Raw genomic sequence first — 20,235 nt, 5'->3', positions numbered from 1 at the left:
TGACGTGTCCCAAAGCAAACCAGGTTGACTGTTAATTATCAGATACATTCAATCAGTGCTCTCATGTGAATTACAGCACGTGAATTATTATCAGAAATTATTCCAAAAATAGTTATGGATAGCTATTAAGTTCAAGAAATTTAAAATCTGATTACACACAGTTTGTGAAGTCAAAATTAGTTTAAGAAAATAATTGTTACAGATTGTTTGTTTATCTCTACTACATTTGTGAAATATTTTTACTTACACTCCACTGTCAGCTAAGCTTCTCTTTCAAGTATAAACTAATATTTTTAAATGATAATCCAATATGGAAAATTGCCTGAGCAATACTATTATAACTAATGCAATATTGATCTGATTGCCTTCATTTTGCAAGTCTCTCTCACACAGTGGCCAAGGAGAAAAAAACAAAAGTGACAACAACAAAAAATTAAAAACAGGGAAAGTGTTACATTTTCTGTTTGGTTCACTACAGATGGAAAAAATACAGTATAGTAGAATTAATGGAGTTTGTAAGTTTTTATGGACATAGACTGATTCCTGTTATGTCTACTTGGTACCTGATAACAGTAGTCTGACCTTGAATTTGGTACTAGGTACCAAAAACAAAAATAGAAGTCAAGTAAAAAAGGTGACTAATTCCATTTCTATTTCATTATGTTTCAGACGTAACATTTTCTGAGTGTCCACTCCAAGTAATAGCTTAGAATTGCTGCTTATCTCGTTGCAGCTATGATCTGACATCTTCTGATAACATGTTAATATGACCATACATAATTTTTGTTAATTAACAGAAAATAGTGAAAAAGTGAATTTGAGACTGTAAATCTGATTTTCCACTCCTTGACCCTTACCAATTTCAATATGCATTTTATTGATTACTGTATAAAACTTTTCATGGGTGTCCAATAGCTACATAAGGAAGAAGGCTGTGGAGAATTGGGTTTCTCTCTACAAGCAGTGAAAACATACTTTCTTCTTCAGTAGCAAAGCTGAAAACCTGTCAGTGTTTTTGGTAAAGATTACAGGTTCCAGACAATACAATACAGTAAGCTTTGGGGAAAACAAACTATGCTGAGTTTGATACTGCATAAATGTTTGGAATTATAGATAAATGAGATTAAAACCTCTTTTGGCAGTTTAAGGATAGTGAATAATAAAGTGGATGATCTTTTTTCAGACCTTATTTTTGCAAATGGAATTTCTGTCAGTGTTTGTCACATCTCCCAGGTTTACATACTTAGGATCAAATTTGGTTTATGTTCAGTAGATAACAAATAGGATGTGCTGTATAATAGCTGATACATTTTCCTTCATATTTTTAAAATTCTTAGTATCCCTGAGAGTAGCTGGACTGTGCTATCATGTAAAAGTGTTAAAATACATTTTATTTTCTGTGCCCTGTGTTTGTTTCGAGTTGGTTACCTATGATAATAGTGACATGACTGTCTGAATTCCTATTACAGTGTGCCTGAATATTATGACTATGGTCATGGAACAAGCGAAGAGGCTTATGACAGCTACGGTAAGGTCTATTCTATCTTCAGCAAAAATGTGAAATCAAAAGAAAAAATCTGTCACTGACAACTCAGAAATTACTTCCACATACTTGTTTTTCTTTCTTTGCTTTTACAAAGACCAAGATAAATGGATTTGTGTAACTTGAGGGTGAGGTCTGACTTATTGAAATAGAACTAGAAAATTGGACAGATCAATTTTGATCAAAATTACAAAACTAATCAATCACAGTCACAGATCAGTTTAACAGCAATACTGAAGTTTCTGATTAGTGCCTGAATATATTTCACGGTGTTAAGTTTCAGTCTGCTTGATGTGCCAAGACTATGCATCTGCTACTGTCATATGCATCACTTCAACCGGAGAGTTTTGTGAGATTTTGAATTAGAGGCTTAATCAAAGTGGCAAGAGAGGGTGCTGTACCACTATGGGAACCCGCACTGCACCAAGATAAATAAGTACCTTGTGCCACACAAGGCAGTATGAGGAAGAGCTGTACTCTTTGCACCTCCCCAATGAGTCTGTGTCTGAGCTGGAATAGTTCCACTTCATTGAAACTGAGGGCATGAGAGGAAAAGAAAGTGTTGCTCCAATGTGTACAGCCCATTTTCTAGGTCTGTTCTTTGATAGTAATAGTAAACTGTTTTTATAACTAATTAGAATCTAGTCCATCTTTTCCTTCCAATATTTTTTCAGTACATTGTGCCATCAGATGACACAGTGAATCTCACTCTGACGTTTTCACTGAACTAATAGAGCACACCTGCCTATCGTCAGCTTATAGACTGACCCTAGTATATTCAGCAGAGATGTCACGCTTGATTTAGTACTACTAATAAATTACTCTAAATTTTCATGGTGAATTCCAAAGCACTGTGAAAATGAGAGCTGCTGGAAATTATTCTGAGAAGTTACAGTAAGTGGTTACGTAAGGATTGCTGCTTGAAATAAATAATTTTATTCATGCAGCTGTGACACAAATGTCACTGTAATGCAAAGTTGCAGTTTCCTTTATATTAGTACAGAAATCACGAGACATTACTGAGATGTCAAAATGACTGCATTGCATAATCAGAAATAACTTAATTTTTGTATAATCAGTACTCACAATTCATTTGGATAATACAATGAGCAGTCAAGCACATTGTCAGTGCTAAAGAACTAATAATAATAATTTATCTGTATGAATATGTGTGTGATTTGGTTACCCTTTGCTTTGTTTCCTTTTTGTACGTACTTTTTTAGTATCTGCGATAAAAGACTTTTTCTCCCCTCTACATATACCCTCTCCACCTCTCCTCCCAAATGCACTGCTAAGGTTGGACGATGCAAAAAAGCATAGTCTGAGCTCAGCAGTAAGAATTATCCACTGTTAGCTTTTAACTAGACACACTCCCCCCATGCTAAATCTCTCTGTGTTTGAGCAAGACATTTAAAGTAATGTCACTCTTCCTCCAATCCCTCATTTGTAAAATTTGAAGAATATTACTTGTTTTCCCAGCAGGGGTTTTGAATGGACTACTAAGCTAAGATTTACAAAGCATTCAAAGAGTGGGATCACGCTAAATTTATACTCTATGTGAAGCTACTTTTATATATATATATATATATATATATATTCAGCAGCTAAAACAAACTCAGGATGGGTTTGCTTTACTACTCTTAAAATACGTGGTTGATAACTGTGGACTTGTTTTTTTGCTTAAACTATTTTCTGAGCTGGCACTTGAATACTGGAATAATTTTTGCCAATAACTTGGAGTAAACTTAAAAATGGAATAATATTTCAAATTGCAATTTTACTACTTTCTGAAATCAGGCATTTTTTATATATGAATGTTTATGCTCCTGTTCGTTCACTTTCTTTAGCAGATCAGTAAATTTGCTAGTTCTGTGCTTTGGAAAACTGTGCATGAATTTCCTTCATCCCAAAGTCACCACCATTTATCTGAGGAGGTCATCTGGAGCTATAGAATATATGCTTAACTTCCTCACTTTCTGAATTCTTGGTACATATACTGATGCGGTCTCTGTATTGATTTTTTTGGTGCCTCCCACCCAGCCAATAAGCAGTCTGGTGCCACCCCTTCTTATCCTCATGTAATTTTTACCTTAATTTTCTGTTCCCAGAGAACTGCTCCCAGTTCTCCACTTCTTTCTCAGGATGTTCTGCAATTCATTGTGAGTCTTCTGAATCCATCCCACTGAATCCATCCCACTATAAAATCAGCTGTCCCTTCATTTTTCACCATCCTGCAGAAATCAACACAGTCTTTCTTTCACTTCAGTTGTTTCACACCTCGTTTTACCTTCCACAACAAGACTATATTCCTCCTTTACAATTCTTTCTGTCACACTTCTGCAATTCAGAGTTACCCAAAACTGTAAGACCACACACAAATGGCACATGAACACAGAACTGGTGTTTTGTTGTTGTCTCTTAGATGTTTTGTGTAATGAGTTCTCTTTCAGCCTTATCCCTTCGAATAACAGTATCTGAATTATCAAAAATTTACTAGCCTGGCATTTCTTTATTTTCTCCCATGCATCTTCTTTCTTCCAACTTATCTTTAGTGAGGACAGTTCTCAATGCCAAGGTTTTCTTTTATTCTTTTTCATGAAGCAGATTTGATCAAATAACAATACTACTTCATACTTATAGGGGTTTTTTAAGTATAATATAGAGCTCACAGTAGTTTGTTAAGTATCATACAGCACCATAGTATTCCTATACGAGCTGCCTGCTATGACTTTTCTTTCTGGGCTCCTGAAAAGTAGCAGGTGGTTTTTGTCTCATGGGATTTTCTGTGCTCCTGTTAAAAGAGCTTGTGGAGAAGTCTAACTGGGGGCACTGTTTCCTCAGAAGTTCTTAAGATTCACAGGTTGTTTACGGTAGTATTGCAAAAATCAAAGGGGTGTTTCAGAGCAGAGCCCACCTGAACACCTTGTCATTCTCAGGAAGTTCATCTCTCTTTTGATCAGATGGAAGTACTAAACAAGAAAGGGTGTAGGTCACTTATCTGAGTCTGAGCAAGATGAACTCTTACACACTATTCACCACTGCAGAATCCATGACTTAACTGCCTTGACTCCTTGTTCAGTTTCTGATGTGAAGGTTCCTGAGAATTCGATCCCCTCCAAATGCAACCAGGGAACCTTCCAAGACAATAGCAAAGTCAGCTGAGAGGGATATGTGTAAAATCCCACAATATCCATGACTTTGGGACATTCCATGGTTGAAAATTTATAGCACAGAACCCTCTCATGCAGTTAGACACTTAAACTCTATTGTGATTTGATATGCTTGCCACCCAGTCTCTCAGAAGGATCAAAGTAGAGGCACTTCAAAGCATTCCCTGCAGCAGCCTCCTGGCACCTGAAAATACTCTACTAAGGAAATTCCTACAATTTTTGGATAGAATCAGGATTATGCAGCTACTGCTGGAGAATTCTGAAGATCACTGTTCTTGGCTGAGGAACATAAATTTGGGACATATGCCTGAAAATCTTGTGGATGTAGCCTTTATACACTTCCTCATGTGAGTGATAAAGAAATATTTTCAGCAGGCTCTTTAAAATTAAAAAGCCGATCTCTTAAAAGTACTGTACCGATTTGAAAAATGTAGAGCATCCTCACTTCTAATGAACTCAGTAAACATGATACTTGTGTCACTGAAGTTCTTGATATGTGCGGATACGAATTTAAATCCAGGAGTCTAAACTATGGTGACTGTCATTTTAACTTGATGCTGCTGCTTATGTTTTAAAACAGAAGGCATGAAATTGGATTAGTTTCTGAACACAAAGTTTATATCCATTGCTCTCATTATACTTTAATAATTTTGTGGTTTCCCTTCTGGCAGTGTTGTCATCTGAGGAGGCATCTAGTGAAAACATGAATTTAATGACTTGTCTTATAAATCGATTAGGATAAAATGTGCAACTAAAAATTTGGTAACTAAGAACCTTTCCTGCTCATGTGTAATGCCATGCCCAAGTCCAGAAAGCACCTTCAGTGGACAAGGACCACTATAAAGGAAAAGTCCTTCATAAACTATTCACTTTCTCATTTTTTTCTCCTTTTCCTTGTCTTTTAGAGGAACCAGGATTCTTGAAGTGTTGTGCTGTGTTAGGCCACTTTAGAAAGATAACAGACATAGTATGACTTGCTAGCAAGGCACATCCAATACCTTATAAGCTATATTAATTATATCTGACCTGCCTCACAGTTGTCTCGTCTGAATCCTTTTTCTTCCTCACACTGATCAGAGCACATGAGGTTTTATTTATCAGATACTGTTTCTGTCTCAGTTATTCCAAAGGCTGGGGACTTTATCAGACAAGCTCTGCCAGTTTCTGCTTCAGAAGATTGAAAAGGCTCCTACCTCTGCTTCCAAAGTTTGAAACTGCCATAGTGAGGATGGAGGAAAGTAAGAGTGTGCCTGTTGTCAGATGCTATAGTTCACAGCACAGTGCATATACTGCCTTTGTGTATTACCTGAAAGTTATGGTGATTTCTGGTTTTATGCCAGGTCATGAACTGCAGTATCTGAGAGTCCAATACACATGGACTTCTGTTGCTACTACCAAAAAAGCAGAAACCTTAGGTTGAGGGTGAAAGGAGACAGTTAACATCCTAAACCACCACAATTAAATTAGAATAACAGCATCTGCCAAAGGTCTTAGGCAAGAGTTAGGAAGGTTAATCTGTACCTTGTCTCCTACACGAAGAGGGAAGACATAAGTGAACTCCACTCACTTTCCTACTGCTGTTCAGGAAAAGGTTGCAAGTCTGTTTGCTGCGTGTGCATGTGCATTGCAGCAAGGAGACATTATTTAAATGTGTTCTATCTTCACCAAAAATTTTCAAACAGGCACATTTTCTCTAATTACCACATTTTGTAGTGCATATTCTGCTTCAGTTTAGCATTAAGTGCTCACTTGTAAACAACTGGTATTTGGTTTTAGGATAATTCCATCTTTAATTAAAATTGGAGAGTGTAACTGTTGGTATAATTCCTTTTAATGTAAGACATCATTTAAGTTGTATAATGCTGCCACAATGATTTAACTGAATATTTCACAAATAATTTCCTGCCACTCAATATGAGAGCTTTACAGTTGTGATGACAATTAGTTTAGTAAGTAATGCTCTACACAGGCAGCATTTTATAAAAAAATTATTTATATGGCTAACAACTAAAAATGTACAGCAATGTTCCACTACTTTTTTATTATCTTGTTTATTTCTTAATTTTGCATTTGCCCTGAAGAGTGTATTATCAATAGCAATGATAGTTTCTGCTGAAGAAGTAAAAGTAAAAATAAATATGTAATTATGACATTTGGGGAGGAAAGAGTGTATGGAGTGTTCAAACTTCAGGAAGTCTGATAAATAGGTTGATTGAAGAGATGTTACCTTAGGAGACATAAATTCTCAAATAGGTTGCCTGGAGATGTTGTGGCTGCCCCCTCCCTGGCAGTGTTCAAGGCCAGGTTGGACGGGGCTTTGAGCAACCTGGGCTAGTGGGAGGTGTCCCTGCCCATGGCAGGGGGGTTGGAACTAGATAATCTTTAAGGCTGCTTCCAACCCATTCTATGATTTTATGATTCATTACAAGACATAAGCATGCTCATTTCATGGAGAAACTCAAGTATATATCTATCATCCTAGTGTGAAATAAACCCTGTATTGATTAACCTGTGGCAGTGGCAAAGCCGGATGAAGCCATGCTGCAATGTATACAGAAAAATATTTGTAAATTTTGAAAAAGCACCTCTTAGAAGTTGCTCTGCAGGTGAAGATAAGAGGCTTGTTCAGCTGTCAGGTCCAAGTTCCTCCCTCATTTTTAATAATAACTTTGGTATTGTAGGTCATTGGTCCTAATATTCATTATGTTTAGGCAGCTAAGGGTTTCTTACTCTATTTTTTTTTTCTAGCCTAGTCCTATTTAAGTCTGCAGATGAAGGAAATCAGTGCTCAAATAAGGTAGTGACTGATATGCAGATGTAAGAGACATAGGTCTTGATTCTCCTCATTGCAGTATTTGATTTCATATAACTTGTGATTACTGACAAGATCTTTACTAACACTAATTAATAAAGCCTTACTAATGTGCATTGATTGTTCATTTATATCATCGGAGCATATACATTTGCTATCCAATAGAAATGACATACCAAAGAAATCTTTCTTTGGTTTCTAGGTCTTGGAGCATCTTAGCATTGATTAGGCATCTCAGAGGCAACAGGACACAGATTGTGCCAGTGTCTTGGGTTTTTTCTGCTGTGCCTTGACAGAGCACCTGGCAGGCAGATTAGCATGTGCTGGGTGCTTCTACACTATCATAGGACCAGGAGTGCTCTTTGGAGGCAGATTTCTCAGTTGTCTCCATTTATCACTCTTCACATCACTGAGTGAGCTCAAAGTACATGATTTTAACTTGAAACTAAACCAGAAAATGCACTCCCAACTCTTTATGAGAATTCAGTTCAGAGGCTTAAACTATGGCCAGTCTGAAATGGGAAAAATCTCTAGAAGCCATATGGTGTGAACATCAAGTCCTCGGCATCAGCTGTTTCCCTCTGCAGATCATTCCTATTTGTAAGCACTTTGTGCTAACGTTGATGTAACACCTGAGTCCTGATGCCTCCCCAGCTGGCCACGCTGATGACCTTGCTTTGCATGCAGTGGTCCTGTCCCAAAAGATGCCAGGTGTGCCATAGGCCTGCATGAACACCTTTATTTTGGGATGATAGAGGCAGCTGGTCTTTCTCTGATCATGAGGCAGGTGTACCCCCAGCCCTGGGAACTCACAAGTGCTCCTAAGTCTTCCTGTACAGCACTCTATTTTTCTTCCACAAGAAACAGGAGTCACTGAAGATACACCAAATAAATTGCCCTTCTTTAATCTTCAGTTTCAGTCGCTCCTATACTTACTAGGGTATCAGAGATCCCGTTCTTGCTCTGTGGGACAGAATGAATTGTCAAAAGCATTTCCTTGATTTTCTGCAAAATTTTATCAATACATTTACCAGAGGAACCACCTTATCTGTCTCCCAGATAGTATTCATTCCCTCAGAAGAGATTTATGATTTTCATAAGAGCATGATTCTGAAAGTCTGCAGGAAAAGGAGCACAGTTTGAATTCAGCTATGATGGCTACTGTGGGGATGATACTGAAGTTATTGCTATTATGTCAAATCAGTGTTTTAATTGGTCTATAATTCTATAGAAAGTTCCATATTTAAACCTGTCACATTCTTTTATCTGATTGTATATCCTAAAACTTTTGTGTTTCAATTATTATGCTACAACACTGAAAAAAAATCCACATGTAGCATGAGAAGAGTGCTTTTAATTTATAGCAACTTGTTGTGCTTCCCTATTACTGCTGAATTAGAAATCATTTCCTATGACAGAATAAGTAAATCATGCAAAATTTTCCAATGTAGTAAATGAAATGGTAATTTTACTGAATTTCACCGTGGGAACCACAGAGTTGGAGAACCTAAGACAAAGGTCCTGTAATACTGATGTGCATGTAGTGCTGACCATCTGTATAATTCTAGACACAGTATCTCACTGCACATTCATGTTGTATTGCCATAAATTAATAGAAAATTAGCTTGTACTGAAAAAAAAAGAAAAATAAAACTCCCTCCACACTATCACATTCACGCTTACCTCACAGCGACAGTGATAATAGTCTGTCTCCTCCCTGTGTTGCAGTTTCCCAAACTAGTCACCTGTGTACTTTGATACTGCTTGTTTCCTGTCCGAGGCAGATATTCACTGCAAAAGTGTCTGAATCCTTGTAAGAAATTATTTTCTCCAGTGGTTATTACTGCTCCTCTTGCTGACATTACTTAACCTGCAGGGAGAGCTGGCAGAGTGGAATGCGCGAGCAGTCCTCATCTGTTCCAGTTCTAAGTCAGCTGGAGGATTTCTGTGATTCTCCACTACCCGTTTAAGCCACGGCAGCTCACAATACTAAAGTAGATTTGGAGTATCCATGAAGTCTAATTTGTTAGTCTTCCTGAAAAGAAGGTCAATTTATTTGGTATATCTTCTGTCCATATGCAGTAGAAATTCTTAAGCATAGGGACAGTAGGTTTTTTACTAAGTTCAAAACAAAGACTATTAAACCACATTTTTCCTAGCATTTCCAGTTTTTGAGCCATGTATACGGCATATGCAGTAGGTTTAGTAGAATAAGTAGTATTTAGCACAATATAAGTAAGCATAGTGGTTTTGAGCCTGTGTTTTGGGAATATTTTTTTTGCCTTCTGACAAGATTACACATTTAAAATAAGAAAGATACTGTTTGGGGTTTGAAAGATAGCCATTTCGGCACTTCTCAGAAAATTATAAAATGCATAGTTATCGAGTCAGAAAATCATGTATATGTTGCAGGCTTTGCAGATAAGCAAGAAGAGAGCAGAAGAGTGAAAAAATAAGTGTAATGCTTTCAAAAAAAAAAAAAAAAAAAAGACAAAACCTGTTCTTGAATTTTTGTCTAAAATAATATATAATTGTCCAATTATGACACAAGCAAAGTGCAGCTGTCTTTTCTGTGTAGATTTATGGGGTGAAATTCTGGCTTTGACAATGTTAGTTGAACTTTAGTCATTAGCTTGTGTAGGGCAAAGTTTCCAACCATTGCTTAGTACTTTGTCTCCACCCATCTTTTCATGGAGGAAGAAGTTTGGAGGCTTAGCAGAAAGACACCACAAATTGAATTATCCAAAGAAAATAATTCTATTTTTCAGTGTTCTCATTTTAAAGTTAAATGTCTGGTTTCTATTGAGTCTTCTGCTTAGCACATCTATAGCACTTTTCTCTTACTGCTCAGGCAATTAATTACATCTCAGAACACCCCAGGGAGGTAGATATTCCTGTCTCATTCTACCAGTGAGGAACCTATACCACAAAATATTAAACAATTATCCAAGGTCACTGAGCAAACAAGGAGTAGAGCTAGTAATCACAATTCCTGAATTCCACTTATGCTCCATCTCTAGTGCACTGTGCTCTCTCCAAATGTATGCAGTATAATGACCTTGCAAAGAAGGTCATTTTTTCCCTCATAGGAAAGAAAACTATTTTATTCTGAATTAAAAGCAACTTCTATGTTTCTAATACCACTGAAAGCTAAATGGCAAATCAAATTAAACCATTATCTTAATTGCTGTTATATACATCTTAATTATCTAAACAGAATAGCTCTTTTCATCTCTTCCTGGCCACCTGTCCCAAAATAATTGACCAGAGAGGAATAAAATTGTGCCCAAAAATTGTGGGCAATATTCAGATGTTAAGTTACCAGTAAGAAGCAGTGATCAAGTCTTTATTATTACAGGGAATAAGCAATGAAACTAAACATTAAATTATTAAGAAATAATATATTCATATGAAAATCACATGCTGTTAATATCTATTTTTTTATTTTAAAGAGTCTTTTAATGTGATCTGCCTTTAATTACATGTGTTGTTGCCCTCTTTGTATTCGTGAAAGAGTTTTATTCAGTGCTGGAAAATTCCATGACAAGGTTGCAGAATGCAGACTGAAGAGTAGGGAAAATGTGCTTAAATATGTACTTTTCTTGAATCTTGTGCTAGAGAACATGAGTTTTTCTTTGTGCTTTGAATACTAAATCGGTAAAATAGTAAGACAGAAACAACTTCATGTATGTCTCTCTTAGAAATACCATTTAGTGGCCCCACATTCAAAGGAATTTCACAGATTAAGCATACTATGACCCTTTTTCCATTCTGCCTCTCCCGTAAGAAAAAAATCTAACTTAAATTCTGTTTTTAAACAGTAGATCAGAGCTACTGAGTCTACTAGCAATTGATGAAACAATAATCTTTAAAGATACTCTCAGCTAATATATCAGTGATGTCTCTAATAGATACTGGAAGTATTTATATAACTCAGTGAACACAGCAACTAAGAGTTGTGAAAAAGTGTTAACATACAATTTCAATCAATCATAAACCAAGGGTGCTGATTGCCTGTGATGATAACAATTAATATATGTATCCTAGAGGTGAGCTTCAAATATCAATTCACAAAGAGGATACAGCAAATCAAAAGAAGTATGCAGTGTAATTAAGAGGGCTGTGCCTGTGACTTCGCATTTCTTATCAAAGTAGCCACCATTTTGCTACGAAAATTTTTACCACACCCAAAGCAATCCTCATGCCCAAGCACACTCTAATTCCTCAGCTATAAACTCTGTTTCCATCATGCTGCCATAACTTATACTTTTAGTTTCTGAAAGCAAAGCATACAATATTTCTTCTTAGCTAAGAATAACAACATCTGAGAGATGTTTCAAATTTGCAATAACACCAAATTCCTGGAAAAAATGGAGCCTCAGCCCTCAGTTATTAAGCTGTCTGTGTGGATTTCTTTTCAATCACAGTCTTTGACACCTGATAGCACTGGGGATGGTCAGAAATGAAAAGGACAGGGCGTGAGAGGAGCCTGCTATAGCAGAAGGATGGGACAGCAGGCTGGATGTCACCGAGGGAGCAGGGGATCCAGACTCCACAGGGTTTCTTTGGATGGGTGTCAGGAGGAGGAAAAGGAATCAGTGTTAAAACACGGCGACCGCCCTGCACATCCCTTCAGCTCTTGGGCACAGTGATTCACAGACTCACTAGCATTTCTCACAATTACCTTTCTCTCTCCAAGGCTATAACTTCTTACCTGCTCTTCACCTGAAATCCTCCCTCAGCTTCCACTTCATTAACATGTCACTTTATTAAGATAAAATATGTCCAGGCTCTCTTTCCTTTCCATTTTGGCACAATCTCTCACAGAAAGACCAGACTCCACTGTTCTGAAATCTTCTGAAACACAATAAAACTCACCCTGGGAATCAAAAAAGCCAAAGGGTCTTTAAACCCCTCTGCTACCCAGCGAGCTACCCAAATCTCTGCTTAGCTACTAAGGTAGTCTATATGGCTTCAATCCTCTAGGAGTATTCCTGAAGACAGAGCTTTCTATTGTCTGGAGCCACCCTTGATGCCGAAAGAAAAGGTTGCCTTAGAGTACTGGAACTGAGATATGAAAGATCAACTCTGTACATCAAGGAACCTTTATTACTAGCATTCAGATATGTTGTTCTACATTAAAAATCCCTGTAGGAAAAAAGACTAATAACCAGATTTCTTTGATGTGGCTGCATCTTGTAATTTATTGGCATCATGTGGTTCAGATTCTGTATAGTGTTGCTCTATATCATCTTGCTTTCTGCACAATTTGTGTCTAATCCTTTACTGCTGTGAAAGTGGTAGAGGCCAGAGTTTTCCCATTTGAAGACTGTAATCCCAAAACTTTCATCTGTTTTGGCTACAGATTCACCTGTGTAATGCAGTAGGGTCTATTATGAAATATCAACAAGAACTGTTAGCTGTCAACCATCCTTTCATATTTTGATGATGGTATTACCAAATAGATATAAATAAATTGTGACCATAATCCTCCCTTGTTGAAGTTTGAAATCAAGGAAATAGGTCTACCATGTTATTGGAAAAAAGAGCATAAGAGACTTGTACCACAAATTACGTTTCTGTTCTTGTTCTATATCAGAAGCTGGTACAGCCACAGCAGCAATTTACTTTAAGAAAACTCTTAGTCGAGGAAAAACAGCTTCTTCCAGTGGGTAATACAAAGTCATTTTTTACTATATGAGTACTGCCAGAAATACTGTATGTTTCACCTTTATATAAAGGTGTTTCGGTCAGGAGGTGGGGGAGAGGACTTAAAGGGAACAAGGAACTGGTTTATCTTTGTGTTGTACATTTAGTGAGTATTTTTACTACTTCAGTCATTTTCATTTATATAAATCAAGCTTCTCCTTTTTTGTCTAAATCTTACTTCTCCCCAAGGCCTCTCTGCAAATGCAGTGACACTTTAGCAATGGGTAATTGAAGCTGCAGCACATTTACAGCAAAATGCCATTTTTAAAGGGTGTAATGAAACGTACTGCAGAGGCAGAATTTTTAAATTCAGTATATGGAAACTGATTCCCTGTAAGAATGAGAGACCTGAGGATTTAGGACTATATCATACTGGCTGCCACTTCTTCAACCCCCTAGGGAATAGCTTTTTACAGTAAATTTTGGATTCGTGTGACCATAAAACCCCTGATATTCAACAAGAGAACATCCTGAGCAGCTCAAAGAAAAAGAAAATAAATGGAATGCACCAAAAAAATCAAACCAGAAATGTTTCTTATTCCATGGCAAGATCACCTGCTACCAAATCTTCTCTAGAGATGACCACTCCTAATATGTGCTAGCCTGAGCCTTGCTGTTTCTCTGAAGATTATATTACCCCTCCCCAAACTTTCCCCTCACACCCCAAAGCAACAAGATAATGAAACATAGTTGCAGAGAAGAAATAGGTTTCAGAATTTTAATAGGCTTTTTATATTTTATATTGTCAGTTTTCAGTTTTCATAGAGCATTATCTTTTTACAAAAGAAATCTTTCATACCTGTTTTAACCATTCCGTATTTTAGTCTTTCTGTTCATGGTGCAGCTTCTTCAACTGTGAATTTCCGCAACTATTCTGCAAGAGCTTCTCTATACTTGCACTATTGCACCCATGCAACATTTAAAGAGAGTTCAGTTTCCTTCCCATGGCCAGGAGACCTCAGTCTCCTTTACCCAGGGGGACTTCCTGACCCACCAGGGAAAGAAATTGGGACTTCAGTTTCCAATGTGGGTGGACCATATGTGATCCTATCCATGTTGGGTAAGATTTCAATTTTGCAAAGCTTCTGCTGATAGGATGTGTTTGTAAACTTATTTATTCACATACTTCCCATGTTAGAGCTAAAAGTTTGGTATGACTGACAGCAGCGTATATTGTATTATAAAGGTTTTGGAAATAGTAAAATGAAAATGTAACATCAGCACACCATTCCATACATGTCACTGTCACCAAACTGCTCAAAAATTCATTTGAAACTTGGACTCTAACAGGCATATAAAAAGAAAAATCCAAACATTTATTTCTGTGCTTGTACTATGCAAAAATATCACTATTGTGTATTTGGAATTCTATATTATTATCATAGACACGTTAACTAAGATGCAGAAGAGAAAGAAAGGCCTCTGTGTGTATTAGTTTCACTGGGGAGTCTTGTCATTTTAAGCTCATCATAACCAAATGATATGAATAAACTGTTTAAGGAGAAACCAGTGAAGGTTGAACTTTAGTAAGTTATTTATAGCAACTGAGCCCAAAGCAATCAAAATATGGACCTTTTACTGAACTCTTGTTCTGCTCTAGAAGGTACATTTATGAAGACTTTGTTTGAGAGAAAAATGTTGCTATCACTCTAAAAGCTTGCTTTAATAAAATAAAATCTTTGACATGTTTTAATGGAGATGAAGATTTTTTCAGTTCCTTTTTATATTTAAGGCCATCATTCCATTAATCAAGTAGCTGGTTAAATTTAAGGCAATATAGTTAGCCTTCACTGAAATGTATGAATAATACAATTGTGATTTTTAATATTCTCCTGTACTAGCCTATTTATTTTATTTTGCATAGAAAGCTCTATTCTCTTGTTTAGGTTATTTTGTTAAAAAAATGAACAAAATTCTTCAGTGTTTTAAGTGAATTGCAACAAACTACTTTCCAAAAGTTAGGAATTAATCACTGCTTTCTGGCAGTGACCTGACACTTGAAAGCCCAATCTCTCCTTCCAGTAGTGGGAATGGAATACAAGAAAATGAGAAAAATTTACTGAGGTTGGATTCACTCTACAGGTAAATCAGGAATCAGATCAAACTTAAGAACATCTCTTCTTGGTTTATTAGAAAGTAAATGAGAAAGTTGCATGTAACATGAAAGATGAAGTAAAAATATGTTCTTGACTATTAGCAATGAATGTTTTTGCCCCTGCTCACAATAGTTAATATGTCCCACATTGGCTCACAGCTTATCCCATTACACCTCTGAGTTCAGAAAGTTTCACATTTATATTCCATATAGATGAAATTTATTGACCATGCCAAGTGAGGAGTATTCGTTTCAATACCTGGTGGCTGAGTAGGGTAGCAAAAGTCTAAAACAAGACCTGAGCAAGGAAAATATGTTCTGAAATGGTAATTTATTTAACAGGCACATAAAAAAAATTTGTATGGATCAAGGCATAAAAATTATGTACCTCTTAAAAAATAGATACAACTGAATGTTTAAATTTATGGGGCAAGGACCTTGACTGTTTCAAATCTTCAGCAGTAGTTTAAGACTGGATAGTTTATTTTATTACTGTGTTATCTATTTATAAATGAAATAAAACAATCCCACTTTAGACTTAGGAAAAAGGATCTATTTTAATATACCAAACAATTAGTTTTGTTTTGATAGCAACAGCAAGTATACTGTTTCATCATCAATTTGAATCTTCATTTCCCTTTCCCACTGGCTTCAAGTAACCTTCCAATCTTTTAAACTCCTCTCTCCAATCTCTGTTTTTTACGCACCTTAAAAAGTGTTCTCTTTTCCCCTAGCATCAGAAGGCTTGACCCTTACTTTTATATCTTACAAAGATTTATATTCTGCGCATACCTGTAATAAAAACATGCAGCTCACCAGTAAAATAAAACAATATGGAAAATTACTAGTATTACTAATATTTGCTACACTGATTTCTGAATAGCTTCTATATTTCATTACAAAACACAGACAGAATATCATATAACTTTGGCAGGGTATGTAGAGATTTTGAAACAGTCTATGACTATTATAACAGGGCTAATGTTGCACTATGATGTGATGTAAAATAGATGATATACTATGATTTCTGCATTTCATTTTAATCAATGTGTGTATGATCAGCTGAAGTCAGTGGAAGATATAAACCATCATTTTATGATCCACTAGCTGATTAAGGAGACAGTTGAAGTTTGGGGTTAAACAGCTGGACTACAATTGTTTCCTCCTTTGGAAGGCTTAATTTCCAGAAATACCTTGTCGGGTTTGGGGTCGGGGGGTGGGGGTGTGGGTCGGGAGTGTCAGGAATAATTTGTAGCAGCTTTGTAAAAATTTAAGTAGCCTTAACAGTTTTTAGCTTATTCTTCCTGAGCATATTTCATTCACACAAATTTGAAAAAATATTCTAAAGATAATGCAAATTAAAAACTATTTCACAAAACTCTTTTCTTAATGTAATAACTTCATTTCTACACATTATTTTTCTTCCATTATTTTCTTTCTTTTGGTCTCAAATGAAAGTAAAAGATCAAAAGTATTTCTATTATCTTTTCATGATTCAACTCCTCATCTTATTAACATACCAACTGCATTAAATGTTATTCATACTGATGCTTTAACTTACATGCTAGAAGCTCAAAACATCTAATAAATTGAGCTGGCAGACTAGTGCAGTGATTTTTCCAGGGCTGACTGTACTGCCACTACAGTAGGTATTCATTCTCTGCTGAAAGTGAAGGAGTAAGGTTTTTTTCATCCTGAGATAGACAGGTTTCCTGTGCAGAGAAGTAGAAGGTTAGTTTTTTGTAAGTTTTTGTGGTTGGATAAAGAAATGGATCATAACAGCATCCTTTTATTTTTCTAAAGCTTTCAGCCAAAACCCTTGAGAATTTTGACAGCCATTAGCAGTGGCATCACTTCGTTCTTTCAAGTCTAGATATTTACAAAACATGTTTCTCTCTTCTGTTTTTAGCACAAGAAGAATGGGCCACAACCCGTTCCAGCCTAAAGGCACCACCTCCAAGGTCAACCAGAGGGGGTTACAGGGAACACCCCTATGGTAGATATTGAAGGTCCTCCTCATCTTGACCTCATCTCAAAGACAATTAATAGCCTGTGGTCTTCACATAAACAGCAACAAGACAAGTAATAGTCCATTTCTTTTCTATCCTAGGGATTACTGCTCATTATTATCCTATGTACTACTTGTATTTCCTATAACATTGGAGTGACATTGGCATTAGTATTATTTTATAACACGGACTTAAAAAAACAGAGACAAAAAACCTTTGGCAAACATTGTCTATAAACCATTCAAAGATGATGTTCTGTTGGTTGTATTCATTGCTGTGTGTAACTTAAAAAGCATGACGCTGTTACAGATCTTGAGTCTCTCTACATACTAGCTAAGGCTGTTTTTGTTTAGGGTTGCTGAAAGACTGTAATATGATTCTTTTTTTCCTTTTTTTTTTTTTTTTTTTGAACCACAGTAATCAAGCTGTAGATAAGATGTTTTAACCTGTCTTTTTTAATATATGTTAGTTTAGATTAAGATGTTCGATATTAAGTTTGTAAATTTAATTTTAAATGCTGTTTTAATGGGGTTGCACACAAGCAGCTACTGTATGTATGTAGCTAACTGAATTTGTTCAGTGTTTTAACCTGTATTTGTTTAAAAAAATCACATAAAGTTCCATGTGTAAGCTTCTCTAAATAGGAAACCATAATTTTGTCAAATATGTTTGCCATAATTTGTCAATAAAGCTGAAACCTTTTGTAACAAACTAAATTTGGAATTACTTGTTTTCTAGCTTTAAATGACTGCTTTATTTCTTTTTCAAGAGATGCCTAAAATGTTTTTTATATAAAAATTACAAAAATGAACCCAAGCCTGTTTTAAGATTTTTTGTGTAAGACTTTAAAAGTTGTATTAATAGATTTTGGTTGTTAAATAATTTAAAAGTTAACAAACTAAACTGTTACATGAATCATGGTTAGTATCCACTAATGTATAACATGTTAATGGAAAAAAATGCTTTAGAACAATAAATGGATTTTAAACTATCCTCTAAGCTTGATCTTGCTAAACACAAACTCTGATTGACTTGTTTGTATTAGCATGTCTCTCGTGAGAGTGTAATGGAGTTTAAAGAGGTAAGATTACGACTTACCACTGTTAGACTGTCTAAATGCTAGTTCTTCAACCTTTGAGTTTCCCCGCACATTAAATATCCCATTCAACATGTAAGCATTGCATAGATTCACCTATTTGTTTTCACTCAGAAGAGTGCGTTGACTGCATTTTTCGTAGTATATAACAATTTGTCTTGATAAACAAATCATCAGTGTCACTGCCCAGTTGTTGGTACTCAACTTCAAAAACTTTATTTGTAATTTTCAGTGCTAAATATCACCGCCCTTGAAGGCAGTTTAGAGGGCTGATATTTCTTTTGAGACTATCAGACTTGATGGCTGATGATTATTAAGGAAATATGTCGCAGGACTCAAAGGATGACTAAACGTTAAACAGGTAACACTAATAGTAACTCTGTAATTTTGAGTATGCAACAGTAATGTTAAATATTCTCAGTTATTAAGTTACTGATAGTTAAAAAAGTAAACCTACCAAAAGATAACAAATAGGTATATAGGCTATTAAAACAACTAATTAACATTAACTAGTGACAACAAAATTATTCTACAATATATAACCCTCAAGGTGATAAACAGAACTAAAATTAACAATAATAGTGATGGAACTCTTGCTAACAACAAATATATAACCTAAATTTTGATGAAAAAAAAAAGAACAGAAGACTCGATGGTAGGGATGCCAAAACTGTTAATCCTTTAAATACAGTCTTTTTGTTTACAGTGGCTTTTTGTCAATGTGATTGGTTTACTTTTTTGATGAGAATAAAGTACAGGCCTATTGCTGTTCAGTTTGTGGACAAAATCTCTTGCAGCTGGAGTTGCATGCTAAGTCTTTTTAAATAGTTTATGAAGTGTATGTTTTGTCATTTGACATGTTAAAGTGAATTTAGTAGGCTACATGATGGTTACATTGAGTTTATTCTGTCTCACTATTTCAGGGACTCACAGGCACTGGACAGCTAAGCAGCAGATCTGCTAAGAAGTGGTCAGGTAAGCTCTGCCACATCTCAGGGGGTTTTCCTCTTTTCTATTTTATCTGTGTATTTGTTTTTACTAACACACAGAAATGTTTTCAGCTAGAGTTTTAAAATAAATCATTCTTTCCAGCAATGTTTCCCTGCATAACAGCATAGTGATTATGGTGCAATGGCGATCAAAACATTTGCTTTTACATGGTATGATACCCTTCATTTAAATAAAAGAAGTCTTGTCATCTAGTCTTTTAATGGTAAATATTAAGATGGTATACTTTATAACTGCTCCTGCTAAAAACAAGAGCTGGTGTTTATGAAAGGCATGCCTACACTTTGGAAACAAACTAGTCACATGACATGGAAAAATATAATACTGTCCTCTCTTTGCTTCTCAAAATATTTATAATTTCTTCCTATGAGAAAAGTATCTATAAAGAGACAGGAAGTTTGTTATTTATTCTTTGGCTTGATAGGTTTTTCTTTTTTATGCTTTAGAACAGCAGAGTCATTAATGGCATGGATCAAGGCATGACTTTCCATATTTCTCTGTCAAATGCATTTAACATAAAGGTGTGTCTTGGATAATCTTCTTATATAGACTTCAGATTATATATGAAATCTTTGACTGAAGATAAATGTCACTGCTGGAAATGTAAAGCAAAATTGAGCTCAGATACAATTTTGTCCACTCACTCAGCAGTGTCATTCTAATCACAATACAAAAAATATAAATTCTCTTCCTCTCTCATGATTGTTAAACTAGGTAAGAGTTTATAAACAAAACTGATGATGCACACCAGATACACAGTCCCGGACACATTTATTACTCTGGCATCTTTCCC

General features: G+C 35.8%; 1 protein-coding gene across 2 annotated transcripts in view; it reads left to right on the top strand.

Moving 5' to 3' along the window:
• Positions 1-18,042, top strand: part of KHDRBS2 (KH RNA binding domain containing, signal transduction associated 2) — a 382,788-nt gene extending 364,746 nt beyond the window's left edge. For both annotated transcript variants that reach the window (XM_074922510.1, XM_074922518.1), the window contains 2 exons: positions 1,470-1,528; positions 17,239-18,042. In XM_074922510.1, coding sequence (XP_074778611.1) covers positions 1,470-1,528; positions 17,239-17,336 — 157 coding nt within the window. In that variant the 3' untranslated portion in view covers positions 17,337-18,042. The remainder of the gene's footprint in view (positions 1-1,469; positions 1,529-17,238) is intronic.
• Positions 18,043-20,235: the final 2,193 nt, after the last annotated feature.

Source organism: Athene noctua, chromosome 1, assembly GCF_965140245.1.
Source record: "Athene noctua chromosome 1, bAthNoc1.hap1.1, whole genome shotgun sequence".
Taxonomy (NCBI): Eukaryota; Metazoa; Chordata; class Aves; order Strigiformes; family Strigidae; genus Athene; species Athene noctua.
The sequence above is the reverse complement of the archived record's forward strand: the minus strand, read 5'-3'. Positions and strand labels throughout refer to the sequence as shown.